Source organism: Megalobrama amblycephala, linkage group LG4 (genome assembly GCF_018812025.1).
Source record: "Megalobrama amblycephala isolate DHTTF-2021 linkage group LG4, ASM1881202v1, whole genome shotgun sequence".
In the NCBI taxonomy this organism is placed as follows: Eukaryota; Metazoa; Chordata; class Actinopteri; order Cypriniformes; family Xenocyprididae; genus Megalobrama; species Megalobrama amblycephala.
This window is the reverse complement of record NC_063047.1, coordinates 40,380,301-40,397,272: the sequence shown is the minus strand read 5'-3', so window position 1 is coordinate 40,397,272 and position 16,972 is coordinate 40,380,301. Positions and strand designations below refer to the sequence as shown.

Sequence of the window (16,972 nt, the reverse complement as noted above, 5' to 3'; positions counted from 1 at the left end):
GTTTTGTTACAGAAAGTCATATTTCTATTAGAAACTCCCTAACATTTTACTGAGATGTTGATTTATGACAATTTGAGGTTTAGTTATTATGATTACAACATTTTGATCATATTAAAGAGTGCTAAATTTGATCACTAAATTAATGTCAGTCATTTTTAAAGACCAAGGAGTTCTTGTTGTCATTGGTGAAACCTCCAAACATTTGATATCATGTAGAGTTTTATTTACATTTTTATTAAGTTTTATTTCGGGAAGCACAAAAAATAGGTCTTTGCCTTTTACTTCAAAAGATTCCTCATAGGCCGAGACCATTAAAAAACATTTCTTTAATTCAAAAATGATATATACATATGTACAGATTGGTCATATATGAGGCGCTATATAAATAAAGATGACATGTCTTGACTTTTTAAAAACAAAGCAAAAATTAATTTTAAAACAAAGCAAATGTGGCTGTGATGACTCGATGATTTGGTTCCAGTCTCTCGGTCTCTCGTGTTCTCGCTCAGACGTGGACGGGCTCCGAGTTCCCTCTCATGCTGGGCTTGGACTTCAGGCTTCGGGTCAAGTCTTCCACCAAGGACATCAAGTATGTTATTTCCTGTCCAATACAAAGATTATATGAACAAGTCAACTCATAAACAATTTTATAGAGCTGATTTACAACAGAACTGAATTCTGTTTGCATCACTGATTCTGTTATTTTCCTGTTTATTACCACAAAGCCGCTTTGAAACAGTCTGAATTGTATAAAGCGCTATATAAACGAAGTTGACTTGACTATAACAAGAACATTACAATGAACACCTCACTGCAAATGATCCAGGATTGAAGACACATGATAATAATCCTATACTCTGTCTGTTACACTTCCTCACACCTGAAATCACAGACGGATTGAATCTCCTGAACTTTCCCAATCTAGATCACTTGTAATCCATTCATGCTGAAACATCTGCTCTAACGTCGGCCGTTTCGTGGGATCCCGGGCTAGGCACTGGCTAATCAGATCTGTACATTCTGTACAAATTTTAATTAGGAGAGAGCTGGTTAGTCATGACCATGTGACTTGGCATCTATGAAAATAGCATCTAAAACATGATTAATATACAGTAAAATGTTCCTTATTTTTACTTTAAAAGTGAAGTATGTCGTTTCTTACAAAATAAAGCATATTTTCAAAAGGCCCCTTCCGTGCACAGCGACTTCCCCAAATGAAACATCACAATCTCAGCTCTTGCTGGTTCTTGTGAAGGCATGTTTCAGGTCCAACATATTAGGACTACGTTTAGCTGCGTTGCATTTGTCTTAATGAAAATGTGTCTTTCTGAACGGGAGCATGATGATGCTGTATGGTATTGAAGCAAGATGCTTTGTAGCAGCATCCCAATGCTCTGTTCACTTTGACGTGTTCATCACGACTCGCTTCATCTTTGAAGGTATAAAAGCAAAATTTTGGCTTTCACTTCTGTAACTAAAGCTGCGTTTCATTTCCCATGGTTCCGCCTGCCACAGTAGCCACGCCCCAAACTCTCGCTATACGTTGGGCTATAGATATAAAAAATCTTACATACTTCACCCTTAACTGTGTCTGTACAGAGCCTTTGCTTCATGCGTGTGTTTATCAGTGTTATCAATATTATTCACTCACCTTCGGATAATGTGGAGTTCTGAAATGTAATTTTGGCCCGTTTGATTTCTCTTCTACTGCCAAAAGGACAACATCCGTTCACCATCTTATACAACAAGACTCCTAGGGACCAGACATTTGTTGGGACGGCGTGGAAGCGAGGTTTGGTCAGGACTTCAGGTGGGCAGTAAGCCGGTGCTCCTGGAAGCAAGTCATTTGCACATTTTAAAGCATCCAATAATTAGTAAGTCACTACATTCAGGTTTCCACACTTCCAAAATCCTCACCGATGTATATGTCGCTCTCGTAGCCATCGCTACTAAATAGCTGACCGCAGCCAAAGTCTATCAGCGTGAGATGAAACGTGTCTTTGTTCAACAGGAAATTGTGAGCATGGATGTCATGGTGAAAAACACCATGTTCGATGCAGTGTTGTACCGCCAGCAGAGCCTGTAGCACGATGACCTGTGCGACTGGTTCACACAGTCGAGGGTTACGGGTGATGAAGTCACGCAGGCTCTCGCAGGGTTCCGGGTACTCCATAACGAGAGTGAACGTTTGAGGATGTTCAAACCACTCGTACAGATGTATGACGAAGGGGCTTACGGGTTCTCGCCTCATCATCAGCAGCAGCGCCACTTCGGTAACGAGAGGTTTGGGGTGCCCAGGCTAGAGAAAAGTAGTAGACAGAAGGTTAGCTGGGTAAAAATCTGAAGAAAACACATCATTTTTAAATGTACTTTCTTTGATCTTTTTAGATACGTTCAAAAGAGGCTTTTCAGCTCAAAGTTTTTCGGTGCCTCTAGGCTTATTTGTCAATCACATTCACACCTGATGCTTCCTACGGGTGTATCAACTACAGTAATCTGCACTTAAACAATTAAATACATGTTCAGGCTTTGGCCAACTTACAATACGAAGATAACGATCGTTGTCAATCTTGAGCATCTGCTTGATGGCAACCTGCAAAAAACAAACAAACAACAACAACAAAAAATCATTAACAGTAACAGTATTCAAGCACCTGATCTTGCACTAAGTATTAAACCATCTGTGTAAATTGTTTTAAATATGTTTTGATGCATGCAAGATCAAAATGTTTGTACAATTCGGTAAGATTGACCTTTTTGCCATCAAATTTGCGCGTTCCCTCGTACACCCTGCCAAATCCTCCGGATCCAAGCATCTCTCCCAAGTTATACAGAGCCTCAAAGGACTCTGAAAAACAAACAGTAAAATATAAGAAATCTATGAGATTGCTAGAGCCATTGTTTTATTTAAAAAATATCAGTGCTGGTTGTGTCGAGGAAATCATATTAAAATGGGGAAAATAAAATTGACAAAATAATGTCGGAGAAATAATGACTGCCGACTTACCATTGATTGGCTTGACGCTGGAGGGAACTGGAGCAGGTGATGGTGGCTCGGGATCAGGCTCTGGCTCCAGATCTGGTGGAGGGACAAAAGGCTCCACAACATTCATATGACTACAGGGGCAACAGCACCGGAAAGGACTCTTCATTGCCTTCCTGTTGAGGAAAGAACGAATTCTTTTCCTCTTCCTGCGTTCTATAGGTTTTTCTGAAATGAAGAAAAACAATTGTTTTATTTAAAAAATATCAGTGCTGGTTGTGTCGAGAAAATCATATTAAAATGGGGAAAATAATATTGACAAAATAACGTTGGAGAAATAATGACTGCCGACTTACCATTGATTGGCTTGACGCCGGACTGATCTGGAGCAGGTGATGGTGGCTCGGGATCAGGCTCTGGCTCCAGATCTGGTGGAGGGACAAAAGGCTCCACAACATTCACATCACTACAGGGGCAACAGCACCGGAAAGGACTCTTCATCGCCTTCCACAGCCTGTTGAGGAAAGAACGAATTCTTTTCCTCTTCCTGCGTTCTGTAGGTTTTTCTAAAATGAAGAAAAACAATTGAAAACACAACTATTAGAAACATCTCTGACATCAAATTAAGCAACGATATAATGACATAAAGTACATTTTACTGTTCAATTCTTATCTGTAATGTTACACATCCAAATGAATGGAAATATTTCCAAGCCATCAGCCTGACGTCTGCTTACTGCCAAAATAAATGTCCCAAAATCTAATTTCACAATATTAATAGTCATTTTATTTTGCAATTATCATGAAGTAGTTATTTTTCTTATTTTGTCTGATCTTTTATTAAAAAGAGAACATGCATTTCCAGGCTTCATTTGGCCAACACAACTTCATTTTGGACAATTTTGTGTGTATTTGACAATTCAGGAGCAATAAGTCATAAATAATAAAATTCTATTTGGGATCGTGTGCCGTCTGACAAGAGGATTTCTGTGTGCGTGTTTCGGGTGTGTGTCAGACAATGCAAGTACCATTGATCTTTCCACTTTACACTGCCCGGCCTTATTTCAATCTCACCTGTTGAGCTCTCGCTCACAGGAGAAGCCTCCATGGCACCCTGGGCAGTTAGGCCACGTGACGTCTCCTTTGGCTCGACAGGAACTTGACCTGTCAGCGGAGGGCACAGCAATCCATCGACGCTGTCGGACCTGGACACCACATCACCGCTGATGTGAGCCTGACCTGCGGACATAGAAACAGCCGACTCAGAAGACAGAGGTGTTAAATATCCAGGAAGCTCCTGGCTCTGTGTCTGGGTCGGGTCTGGCAGCAGATCCTGATCATCAGAACTGGGTCTCCAAACATCACATAGTTAGTTATGTTGTATCAATAATCAATGTCATTACAAATGGTTACTTCTTCAGTTACTCAAATTGAAACGTTTATTTCATATGCAAGGAATCAAATTCATCTGATCACTTGGGGATCACAATTTTCTTCACATTAATGTAGGCAATCATTGTACAACATCATACCATAAACAAATGAAAAACTAAAGCACTCACCTCCTCTTTCACCCATCATGTGAGCCATCGACATCTTCCTGCAATCTGCAATAAAAACTATACAAAATACAATACAAAATGCAATACAATAAAATACAACTCTCCTCAGAAATACTCCTCCCAAGAAAAAAAAAGAAAAAAAGAAAAGAAAAAAAAAAGAAATAAAAACAAACTCCTAAACTAAGAGAAGAACAATAAAAGTATCCTCAAAAATAATAGGAATTCTTTCAAAAATATAACTTTATATAAAAAGGATATATCCTGCGATGTCTTCTAGAATAAAAGTCTCCTCTCAGAAATCCTCCGAACAGCTTCAAAGTCACAAGAATCGCACAGAAAATACTCTGCAAAAGTCTGTAAATTCGCCTCGTCTCTCAACCAACAGACAGTGATCGGTTCGAGTGTATATATTCAGTCAGAATTCATAACACGCGTCGCTATAGCAACTCAAATTCGAATCACTCATGTCGCATGAGAAGAGCGCGTGAGCGCACGTCGAATATGAACACATTTATTGACTGTTTCAAACTTAATTTTGACGTTTTCTTTAATAAATATATTTTTTATTCTTTCTGAACAGTTATTGTTATTATTATTATTATTATTATTATTATTATTATTAAAATCCTTGAAAATATTCGTGTCCAAAATCTTCATTAGCATATTCATAATTGAGCTAAAGCGTCCACTTCGCAATTAAGGCACTTACAGTCTAATGGATCATGTTGTCATTGCTTCTGTCCAAAATGCGTGTAAAAAGGTACAAGGGAGGATAAATCGGACATCTTATAAACTCTAGAGATTGATTAAATTGGCTCTTTTCCGCATAAATAACCATCAAGCCAATCAGCTTTAAGTATCACTAATGCGCATCGAACCGGAGCTGTGAGGAAATCCAAATTAATAAAGCCCATTTATGATTTTACTAATAAGGATGACGTTCATCATATATTTTACAGTCATCATATGCACTCTCTTTTATGGAGGATGGTTGGTTTGGTATAGTTCATGGCTTACAACTCTTTAAAACTATGGGGAAATTAATGGAAAAATACTTCTGGAACAAACGCCGCTAAACAAAGTGGGCGGACACTTTTGCACAAATCATAAGACGAATGGCGTCATTCTTTGATTATTGACAGTTCTACTAATTTGAAGTGTAAAAAAAATAAATAAATAAAAAACAGTTTTTGTAAGATTACTAAGAACGCTACTTGACACTAAAGCGTCGTAAAAAGTTAACTATAACATTTTCTTCAATATTTTGAATATTTTTTCTTTTTTAGACATGATTCACCATGCAAGAAAAACTTGCATAAAGTCTGAGTTATTACAGTCGCCAGGCAACTAGTGCCAGAAATTGCAAAAAACATCTGCACATCATATGTCTGTGCGTAAATTCTGCGTTTCCTCAATCTGCGACCACAGAAATCCCATAGGAAAAAAAATATTCTGTATGAACAAATGCGACGTGTGTGACATCAAAAATACACCAACACAAGCTGTAATGCAGTTCTCAAGATGTGCTCGCAAAATCAGCTTTTATTTTTAGGCTCCAGCATTTGGAAACATTAACCGGACAAGCGAAGCTTCTCGAGCAGAACCCTTTTCCACACCAAAGCTTTGAGTATTTGATTTCACACAGTGGACAACACCCCCTTGTGGTTAATGTGTTACTGTAATAACAATCACTCCAGTTCCTTGTTTTGAAAAACAGAAGTTGGGCAGCGTGAACGAGTCTTTGGTTTCGCTTATTCAAATGTCACCATCACAAGGACAGTTAGTGTACAGCATTCACCATGAAGATCTGTCTATTTCTCGGAGTGACATTTTTCAGCGTATCGACAGCTGATTTCTCTCCCCCGGTGGTAAACATCAGTCTGGACCTGCCTGCCTTTCAGCGATGGGCTCCTCTGAAGAACCTCTATGACATTAATTTCTTGAGAAGAGCTGCATCTGAAGTGATCGAGTAAGTATTCAATAGTCTGATAACCGCACGCGCTCTACGAGAAAAAGTTGCTTACGATGTTATTCTTGCAATTCTGGCCAGATTTATGTTAGCCATTAGATCACAACTAGCTGACAAGTTGTCAGCTGTCACAGATAACCACATTTTTAAGTTTGCAAAACATACACGAATCACGTAGTAAAGCGCTGCTGAGGCTGACATTCCCCTCTCGTTTTTATATTCACTATTGTGTTGTACTTGTCGTTTACTTTGTAGATATTCAGGGTAAAGTTCAGTCATTGTTTGTCATCATCCCAGATCCAAAGCATATTAATATCTTAAACACCCTGTTCTGCAGCTCGACTGTTCCCAAATGGGTTCATGTTGCCGTTAAACCCATAGTGGAGGCTTTGGAGAAATACATCCCACAGCCGTATGCTGGAGAAATACAGGGCATGGCTTCATTCTATGGGACTGACATTTCAGATATCGTGCTGCTGAACTTTGCCTATGAAGTATCTGCGTAAGTACTGTATGGCTGTTGACTGTTTGTGCATTTTTAGTAAAACACTTCTTTTGAACATTGCTGGTTGCTTTGATTTTTTTCAGGTTTTGCACCAGTATTGTAACTCAGGATACAAAGGGCAATATATTCCATGGCAGAAACCTGGACTATCCTCACGATGTGCTCAGAAATCTAACTCTAGATGTACTTTTTATGAAAAATGGAAAGGTAATGTTGTGATTATTATTTGTATATTTTTATATATTAAAGGTGCAACATGTAACATTTTTGCAGTGAAATATCCAAAAACCACTAGGCCAGTGTTATATATTTTGTTCACTTGAGTACTTACAATATCCCAAATGTTTCCAACTATTTGTAAATCGTGTGAAAATTGCAATTTTAACCAAGGCTCCGGGACGTGTGAGGAGTCGCCTGTCAATTGCGTCATACTCGCGTTACCCTCGGTTTCCGGTTTTATTTTGTAGAAACCATGGAAACACCAAAGACGCTTTAATACACGTTTTAATAGGCAAGGGTTTTGATATATTTATAGACAGAAAACTAATTATTGTTATATAGCTCAACATATTTAGTCTTATTGTTTAAATCTAATTTTCTTGATTTTTTTGTGAGTACCATGCTTTACCATGCCTCATAGAAAAACAATATTTTGTGAAGTAGCTAGCATAGCACAATCAGATGCAGCTTTATTTTTAGTAAAAGTAATACAGAATTTTCTCCATCATACAATACATTTTAAAATTAATTGCATGCCATTTATCAACACAAGCCATCCAGCATAAAATCGATCTATCTTACTGCAGTGTGTAACAGTGTCTCACAGCAGCTGCCGAGCGAACGCACAGAGTAACGTTATAACATCATTTTCAACACACTCAAATGTATCTAATATGATAAACAGAGCTGCGTTACCTCATACTCATGACCGGAAAAGCAGAAGCGGCACCAGAGAATGTAACATAATAAAAGTTCCGCTGCTCGTGAGGCGTGTGGTGCGCAATCGTTCCAGCGGCCTCGTTCAGCTCCCACAACACTCGGTCCTGCTCTGCTTCATACTACAGTAATGTTAATAATCGCATCCATTAACATGATTCTTCCAGAGTCCTATCCCGATTCTTTCGCACCATCCGTTAAGGTAAAGACCACATGTCCCAACATGTCCCAAGACATAATATCCCAAGACATAATTCTTACATACTGCACCTTTAATGATGTTTTATTAACAAAGTTCGGGAAGAACACGTTCAAAGGATCTATCCAATCAGCACGAGAGAAGGCCTATGTATACGTACTCACCAATGTTCCTCGACAGTTTTCTGCATCCCTCCGCCACTACTAGCTGGCTCCTATCCCAGCCAGGGATACAGGGGGAGTACTCTGGGTTTGGGCCAGATTTCGACCTCGGAGCCCTCCCCTCAGACTGCACGCCAAATACACATACTCTTTTACGCTATCTAATAATTTGTTAGTGTGAAATCGTGAATAATATATTCTTAAATCTGAAAATGGTTTCTCTACAGGTGGCGTACAGAGGAACCACTTTCGCTGGTTACGTTGGGCTGTGGACAGGACAAAGCCCCAACAAATTTACAGTCTCTGGCAACGAACGCAGTAGGTTGATTTTTTTATTTTTAATTGAGATCTTAATTGAGGTTTTATTATGTCTGTTTTTCCACAGATAAGGGACATTGGTGGGAGAATGTGATTTCAGCCGTTTTATTAAAAAGTTCTCCAGTTAGCTGGCTAATTCGAGAGGTGAGAGAACACATGTATAAAACATTCAACATATAATTCAGTATTTCAAATTATGTTTCGTTTACTTAGTGACTTTGCATTGAATAAATCTGTATTTTTTGGTTCTCTTCAGACTCTTGAAGCAGCTGTGGATTTCCAGGATGCAGTAGTGAGGCTGGCCAAGGTGCCGATCATCACAGATGTTTATTACATTTTGGGTGGTGTTAATGCTGGTGAGGGTGTGGTCATCACCAGAGACAGGGGAGGATCAGCTGACATCTGGCCCCTGGATCCACTTAATGGAAAGTAAGCACCAACCATGATTTTTAAATGAAATAAAAATGTTATAATGAAAGACAATAGGCTTCCATTTGAACATTGTTATATAAAACTAGTGTTTCCTGAAAGTGTTTACATTACTAAACCTGTGATTTTGACTTGCTTATTTTAGCTGGTATAGAGTTGAAACAAATTATGACCATTGGCTACCCGCCCCTAAACGAGACGATCGAAGGCAAGCTGACAATACATTTTTATCAATAACATGAGAGGATAAATGAGGATTATTTACTCAAGTGAACAAATTATGGATTTTCTCTCACATTTGTTGGTCTTCTTCTTTTTTTTTTTAGAGATGTGGCAATGAAAGCACTAAATGCCACTGGTCAAAACCATATAAGTATGGATTCTCTATATGAGGTATATGAACAAATCCATTTTGGCTGCCTCTTATTGTCATAGTCATTTATTTCTGTTCTACAGTACATAATGTACCATAAAATGTGCTTGTATATTAACTTGGACATGTTCATAGTTTAAAATGTTTTTTAAAGTAAAAGCATTCAATCATAATCAATTTCTGCATTTGGATATCAAAAAGATCTGAAGATTTTCTTTAATGAGAGCTGTGTTTATGATTGTATGCACTTTCATTTAATAATTTATTGAAAAAATGTGTTGATTCAGTGACCATATCATTTTCATTTTTACAGGTTTTATCTGTGAATCCAGTATGTAATGGGTAAGTAGGACAGTTATGCACATCACATGATATTTTATGGTTATGTAATGACCTTACGTAGAGATCTCAGTTCTTGAATGTGGTAACCAGTAGTACAAATATACTGTACTTTCTCACGGAGGTTATTAATATTAGGATTTAACCAGACAATGCAAAATTTCGGTATAATCCTGAAGAGATCGCAGAAACAAGTCCTGTGAAGCCTCTGCCTTTTCACACCGCTTCACAGACACTCATTGTTTCAGCTGCTCAGCTGTAAGAACAGTCAAGCATTGATATCTGTTGAACTTTCACCCTCTTTCATGTCTGGTGCCCAAACTCAACACTGACTCTAAACTCATCTTTCTTTACTAACTTATCATTGTTTGTCAAAGTTGTTATAATGTCATGTGGTACTAGTGGGTTCTTTCTTTGTAACCGTATGATGATATCCATTTACATTTAGCACATATTAATGCCTTATTCTGCATGACCTAATTCTACATTCTTAATCTTACGTAATACCTGAACTTAACAACTACCGTACTAACTATTAATAAGCAGTAAACTAGGAGTTTATTGAGGGAAAAGTCATAGTAAATAGTTTTCATGTGTTCCTTATACTAAAGTGTTACCAGTGCTTTTATCTAAAGTAACTTACAATATAGAATCAAAAGCAATTTGTCACAAAGCCAACAATATTCATAGTATATAATGGCAGGTTTATTAGAAAGCTAAATGAAGAGACTAGAGCATAGAAGAAATACAGAGAGGAAAAAGAAGAGGATTTGGTCTGTTTCATTGAATCTATGCTAGAAACATTTTTTTTTATTCCGCTGGCACAACTCAACAATGTTAGATATTTGTCCTCGTTTCATACATAACGAAAACTGAAAATTTACACACAGCAACTGGTATTGCAGATTGGATCCCCATTTTCACCTCAAAATAGCAAGTTGGAAAATGATGGGGGTTTGGGTGAAAAGTTTTATATATATAATAGGGATGTGCAACGATTAATCATGATTAATCGTTTGCAAAATAAAAGTCTGTGTTTACGTAATATATGTGTGTGTTCTGTGTAAAATAATTATGTATATATAATTACAGACAAATACATGTATACATTAAAGAAAAATGTTAGATTTATATATACAAAATTTATATTTATATGTAATATAAGATATATATAAAGATATATATTTATTTAAACATGCATATATTTCTCAAATTTATACATGTATGTGTGTGTATTTATATATACATAATTATTATACACAGAACACACACATATATTATGTAAACACAGACTTTTATTTTGCAAACGATTAATGTACATCCCTAATATATAATTAACTTATATCAATACCACATGAACAAAAGTACTGTTTTGTCTGGAATATCAGCATGACTGCAACTGTGATATTGATTTTATATAACTGTTTAATAATTCTATCAATACTGGTTTCATTTAATTGGAGCCCTAGCATCTTATTCTAATCAAATTTATTGATTTAATGTAAGAATTTGACATTAAAGATTATGGGAAAAAAGTCTTAGGGGTAGTCTTAGTCTTAGTCTTAGGGTAGAAATGCTCCTTGAAATCAATGTAATGGAAAAGTACATTTCTGTCACTGATTGCAAGACATAATTCTTAACTAATTTCATTAAGTTTATAGTATAACATGGATTCTATGTGGAGAAATGTCTTTGTCCATCTGTTACGCTGTGCAGACTAAAAGCTCAGCTGCATAGACATGTTTTGAAATCAACCAAACGTGTATGGACAAAATTTTGTGTTTATCTCTATATAGTTCATAAAAAAGGTAGCAGTGCACTGAATTTTTTTGTTTTTTAATAAAAGAGCTTTAATGCAATTGGAACATTGGTGTAGAGTTGTGGGGTGGTTAAATGCTGTGTCTTCAGCTCACTTTCTGTAATAAAGCCTTTTAATGTGAGTATGTTCTTCCTTCCAGGATCACAGTTTATACAACCGTCATGAGTGCCGCCACACCTGAGAAGTACACAACAATTGTCAGAGATGTAAGAACAAGCCATAACACTACCCAATTCCACATATTTACATAAAACATATCTCTCAAGATTCACTTTACTTATGTTACCACCATCATGTTTTGTGGTGTCATTTGAGGAAGTATATTTGGCAGATTAGGTAACATTTTGTTTTTGTTGGATGAAACATAATTTCTTTCAAAATGTAAGAGGCTGCTATAGCTGCTCTGAAGTCATTTTGACATTAAGGGAATTTTGCAACACTCAGCTGACTTTTTGTCTGTCAGATTTTGTAAGGAGCATCACACGAATTGGGGTGAATAACTGGGTCTTGTGTCTTATCTGTGCTTTCGTAACTTAACAGTCAGCAGTCTTATTATAGTCAATGGCCTTTCCTTTCTGTTCACAGATGTGTGTGTGATGGAACGAGCCATTGTCTTGATCAACACAGCTAACTTCTGAACTGCCCAACAAATTCTGCTTCTCTTCATGTTTTTTTTGTAATGGAAATGAATCTAATTTTAAAGGGGATCTATTATGTCACTTTTTACAAGATGTAATTTAAGTCTCTGTTTATGATTTATAGAGATTATTAAAAAAAAGAGTGGGTGGATTTTTACCATTATAGGCTGGTTGTACACACACACTGTGGACCCATCTGTGTTCAAACCTTAAAAAAGTGATTTTTGCATAATGTCTTTAATGTGATGGCTGCAGATATTGGGGGAGAGGGAGCTCTAATATGTAGCTCAAAATACCTATTTTGAAAGAATTAATCCAGCCCTTGTGCGGTCTTCAAATCAGGGTCTTCGGGGTCTCCACAGACCCCAGGCAATTATTATACATTTTTTTATTTATTTTTTTTTTAAACATGTTGTAAATGCCCATTCTTGAGTGTTTTTATACAAAACCAGCTTTTTAGTAAAATTCACTTTATAAAAGAAAAACATGCTGTTGTCGTGCATGCATCTTTACATGCAAATGAGCTCACAAGTATTTTTCAGTTGGATTCATATCTAAATATTCTGAAATCACAATTATAACAATAAAGGCTACCTTTTGCAAAGTTTAGCATTTTTTTGTACTGAAAAAAATAAGTTTTTCAAATTGTTACATTATGATGGACTCCCTTAGAAAATGACAAAATTCATCCTCAAAATCAACATTTTTTAAAAAAATATTTTTTTCAGTACAAAAAAATGCTAAACTTTGACAAAAAGTAATTTTTATTGTTTTTTATTGTCATAATTGTGAATTCATGATATTTAGATATAAATCCAACTGAAAAATACTTGTGAAAAGATGTCTTTCGGTCATTCAAATAACACATAGCAAATAGTGGAGCTCTGCTGCCATCTACTGGTAAAAGTGATATTTTTTTTACTTTTAAAACTGCATTTTCCAAAAGATGGGCAAAAATCTTACACTAAACCATGTCAAATTATCCATGTTATCCCATGAATGAAAGTTAGAAATGTGGGTCTTTTATAAAGTGAATTTTACTAATAAGCGTTTTTGAAAAAAAAATGTATTTATTTATTTATATAAATTTAAAAGATATGACAAATCCTCCAAAAACTGCACAAATATGAAGTAAAAACATTAATAAACAGAATAAAATTACATTTGTTTTTTAAAAAACAATTATTTTGTTACAAAATTACATTTTGTTGCCTGGGGTCTGTGGAGACCCCGAACCCTGAGTGTGACCCTTTTTTTTTTACACTAACATAAAAACAAGATATCACTCCAATTTTTTTTCTTTGTAGATCTAGAAAGTGTTAACAACTGTACAAAGTTTCATGTAATTTGGACAAAGAGAAAAAAAAATTTAATTTGAGAAAATGTCGTTTGGGGTCTGTGCAGACCCCAAAGACCCTATAAGGGCTAGAAAGATTGGGGACATTTTGTATGGAAGTGTATCTGCCTAAAAAATAAAATGACAGAAAAAGCTGAAAAATGACTTGTTACTCTGGAGACCTATTTGAGTGCGAGCCATCCTTTTAGCGCTGAACGTAAAAGTTTGGGTTTTACTTTACAAGAGCTCAAATCCCTTTCAAAGTCCTAATTCCCACTGTTTTTGACCTATAAGATGTGACTATAAAATAATAAATAATGCATGTTATTTTTTGTTGTGATTAAATAAATTTAAACTCAGAACTGTATTGTAAAAAGTCTTCATTTTCAAATGTTAAACCATCAAGCTTGTCAGCAAATGCTTGCTGTGAGTTTGAGTGAAATGCAACTCTGTTCATTTACACGCGTACAACTCATGATATGGTGTTTCAGTGGTCAGATTGGTTTGAAAGCATCTTTGGTTGCAGCGTCTTCACCGTAAATAAACCAAGCCACTGAGATGCTGAATCACCATATCATGATCACTTGCTTGTAAATGAGCACAGTGTCGTGCTTCACTTGGAAACCTACAGTGCAAATCTATTTAATTAATTTGCAGCCTTTGCAATTTTTAAAAAAAAATAATAATAATATAAAAAGCACTTTGAAACAGCCATTGTAACGACACATCAAATTGAATGATCTTAGACCCAGCTGTTGGAGTTTTATACAGTAACAGCAAACAAATGCTGGAAAGTATGCTGGATGACATGCGAATGGCAAGCAGTAGTACTGGTAAGTATACAGACAAGTATTGTTACTGTAGTCGAATTTCACAGGGACTGAACAGAAATGCAGATACTCTGTTCTAGGAACATACAGGTTGACAGAGTGCAGTAATTGTCTGCAGGATTAACATCAAAGGTTTATGCAGATAAATATAACAGAAAAACTGGGCAGTACACCATAAACAGAATTTTCTTAATTGACCAGAAAGAGTCACTTAACTGAAGCAGATACTTGATTAATTGTCCAAAAAGGTGAGGAAACAGGTAAATATAGTCACACTTTCCAAATAAATCCTTCCCACAAGGAACAGATAAGTCATTGTAGCAGAAGCAGGTAAAAATCCAGAAAATGAGACAGTGACTGGTGAATTCAAAACCTTTAAAGGGTTAGTTCACCCAAAAATGAAAATAATGTAATTTATTACTCACCCTCATGTCGTTCTACAGCCGTAAGACCTTCGTTCATCTTCAAAACAAAAATTAAGATATTTTTGATGAAATCCAATGGGTCAGCGAGGCCTGCATAGACAGCAATGGTACTTCCTCTCTCACGATCCATAAAGGTACTAAAAACATATTTAGATCAGTTCAGTGGTTCAACCTTAATATTATAAAGCAATGAAAATATTTTTCGTACAACAAAAAAACAAAATAACGACTTTTTAACAATATCTAGTGATGGCCGATTTCATAACATTGCTTCTTGAAGCTTCGGAGCTTTACGAATCAAATCAGTGGTTCGGAGCGCCAAAGTCATGTGATTTCAGCAGTTTGGCGGTTTGATACGTGATCCGAATCACTGATTTGACTCAAAAGATTCATAACGCTCTGAAGCAGTGTTTTGAAATCGGCCATCACTAGATATGTTACAAAGTAATTTGGGGGTTTTATAATATTTATAATATTAAGATAGAACCACTGAACTTACATGAACTGTTTTAAATATGTTTTTAGTGCCTTTATGGATCTTGAGAGAGGAAGTACCATTGCTGTCTATGCAGGCCTCACTGAGCCATCGGATTTAATCAAAAATTTCTTAAAGGTGCCCTAGAATTGAAAATTGAATTTACCTCGGTATAGTTAAATAATTAGAGTTCTGTACATGGAAATGACATACAGTGAGTCTCAAACACCATTGTTTCCTCCTTCTTATGTAAATTTGATTTTTGCAAAAGACCTCTGAAGAACAGGCGAATCTCAACATAACACCGACTGTTATGTAACAGTCGGGATCATTAATATGTACGCCCCCAATATTTGCATATGCCAGCCCATGTTCAAGGCATTAGACAAGGGCAGGCAGTATTAACGTCTGGATCTGTGCACAGCTGAATCATCAGACTAGGTAAGCAAGCAAGAACAATGGTGAAAAATGGCAGATGGAGCTATAATAACTGACATGATCCATGATATCATGATATTTTTAGTGATATTTGTAAATTGTCTTTCTAAATGTTTCGTTAGCTTGTTGCTAATGTACTGTTAAATGTGGTTAAAGTTACCATCGTTTCTTACTGTATTCACAGAGACGAGAACCATGTCATTATTTTCATTATTAAACACTTGCAGTCTCTATAATTCATAATCACAACTTCATTCTTTATAAATCTCTCCAACAGTGTGTAATGTTAGCTTTAGCCCATTAGCTGCAGCCTAGCTACTATCAAACTCATTCAGAATCAAATGTAAACATCCAAATAAATACTATACTCACATGATCTGATATGCTGCATCACGAACACTTTGTAAAGATCCATTTTGAGGGTTATATTAGCTGTGTGAACTTTGTTTATGCTGTATATTATAGAGTTGCGAGCTTGGGGGCAGGGAGCCAAGCATTTAAAGGGGACACGCACAGAATAGGCGCATTTCTAATTATGCCCCAAAATAGGCAGTTAAAAATTGAATAATAAAAAATCTATGGGGTATTTTGAGCTGAAACTTCACAGACACATTCAGGGGACACCTTAGACTTATATTACATCTTGTGAAAAAGGGTCCTAGGGCACCTTTAAATTGTGTTCCGAAGATGAACGAAGGTCTTACAAATGTATAATGACATGAGGGTGAATAATAAATTACATTATTTTCATTTTTGGGTGAACTAACCCTTTAAGGCCAGATAAAGACTGACTACTGAGGTGGTGTATTTATGTGAGTCTCAAGACACCTCATCAGATGTGAGTGACGGTGAGGGAGAGCCCCGTGCGCTTGTGACATGGCAGCCATATTGTTTTAATCGATTTTATTTCTCTATAGTGCAGCCCTTTAAATAAGCTTTTGAAGAATATCACTTTCATAGCATTTGTCATGACATAAAACATATTTGGGATTTTAGGACACATAATAGGCCTACTAATAACTTTATTGATCCACAACTAATGTTATTCAATGAAAAATGTAATTTGACCATGAAATATTTTGTAGAGATGACGGCCTATTGTTAAATAAACTTTTTTGAAATAAAACATCACAGTTGATCAGATATGTAAGGTTGGATTAATCAATAATATTTCATATTAAATGATGACAAACTGCAATTATTAAACCCATATAACAAATTGTAAAATTCAATGTGT

The 16,972-nt window shown here is 36.2% G+C and overlaps 2 protein-coding genes across 5 annotated transcripts; one reads left to right on the top strand and one right to left on the bottom strand.

Annotated features, from left to right (window-relative positions):
- Nucleotides 1-187: 187 nt before the first annotated feature.
- LOC125267547 (serine/threonine-protein kinase pim-2-like) lies at nucleotides 188-5,035 on the bottom strand. 3 transcript variants are annotated; one of them, XM_048189282.1, is made up of 10 exons: nucleotides 4,546-5,034; nucleotides 4,058-4,222; nucleotides 3,340-3,549; nucleotides 3,008-3,211; nucleotides 2,754-2,848; nucleotides 2,543-2,593; nucleotides 1,918-2,299; nucleotides 1,652-1,831; nucleotides 881-1,020; nucleotides 188-601 (listed from the first exon to the last, which is right to left on the bottom strand). In XM_048189282.1, the coding sequence occupies exons 1-9, from the start codon at nucleotides 4,577-4,579 to the stop codon at nucleotides 887-889; spliced, it is 1,455 nt and encodes a 484-aa protein (XP_048045239.1). In that variant the 5' UTR covers nucleotides 4,580-5,034; the 3' UTR covers nucleotides 188-601; nucleotides 881-886. The 3 variants fall into 3 exon arrangements, with proteins under 3 accessions (XP_048045239.1, XP_048045238.1, XP_048045240.1); XM_048189281.1 differs by lacking the exon at nucleotides 881-1,020 and having other exon boundaries at nucleotides 336-601; nucleotides 4,546-5,035; XM_048189283.1 differs by lacking the exons at nucleotides 881-1,020; nucleotides 3,008-3,211 and having other exon boundaries at nucleotides 339-601; nucleotides 4,546-5,033.
- A 1,225-nt stretch (nucleotides 5,036-6,260) lies between these two features.
- LOC125267549 (N-acylethanolamine-hydrolyzing acid amidase-like) lies at nucleotides 6,261-12,300 on the top strand. 2 transcript variants are annotated; one of them, XM_048189286.1, is made up of 11 exons: nucleotides 6,266-6,514; nucleotides 6,852-7,016; nucleotides 7,103-7,226; nucleotides 8,543-8,633; nucleotides 8,701-8,777; nucleotides 8,890-9,062; nucleotides 9,208-9,270; nucleotides 9,389-9,455; nucleotides 9,749-9,777; nucleotides 11,733-11,799; nucleotides 12,179-12,300. In XM_048189286.1, the coding sequence occupies exons 1-11, from the start codon at nucleotides 6,345-6,347 to the stop codon at nucleotides 12,188-12,190; spliced, it is 1,038 nt and encodes a 345-aa protein (XP_048045243.1). In that variant the 5' UTR covers nucleotides 6,266-6,344; the 3' UTR covers nucleotides 12,191-12,300. The 2 variants fall into 2 exon arrangements, with proteins under 2 accessions (XP_048045244.1, XP_048045243.1); XM_048189287.1 differs by lacking the exon at nucleotides 6,852-7,016 and having other exon boundaries at nucleotides 6,261-6,514.
- The last annotated feature ends 4,672 nt before the right edge of the window (nucleotides 12,301-16,972 follow it).

What these genes read in the sequence shown, in the direction of transcription:
- LOC125267547 (XM_048189281.1), bottom strand. Translation starts at nt 4,579, where the DNA reads ATGTCGATGGCTCACATGATGGGTGAAAGAGGAG. An exon ending in CATGATGGGTGAAAGAGGAG is followed by an intron (nt 4,223 to 4,545) that starts GTGAGTGCTTTA and finishes CTATGTCCGCAG; the next exon opens with GTCAGGCTCACATCAGCGGT. An exon ending in CGAGAGCGACATATACATCG is followed by an intron (nt 1,832 to 1,917) that starts GTGAGGATTTTG and finishes ACTTGCTTCCAG; the next exon opens with GAGCACCGGCTTACTGCCCA.
- LOC125267549 (XM_048189286.1), top strand. Translation starts at nt 6,345, where the DNA reads ATGAAGATCTGTCTATTTCTCGGAGTGACATTTTTCAGCGTATCGACA. An exon ending in TTAGCTGGCTAATTCGAGAG is followed by an intron (nt 8,778 to 8,889) that starts GTGAGAGAACAC and finishes GGTTCTCTTCAG; the next exon opens with ACTCTTGAAGCAGCTGTGGA. An exon ending in GTATGGATTCTCTATATGAG is followed by an intron (nt 9,456 to 9,748) that starts GTATATGAACAA and finishes TCATTTTTACAG; the next exon opens with GTTTTATCTGTGAATCCAGT.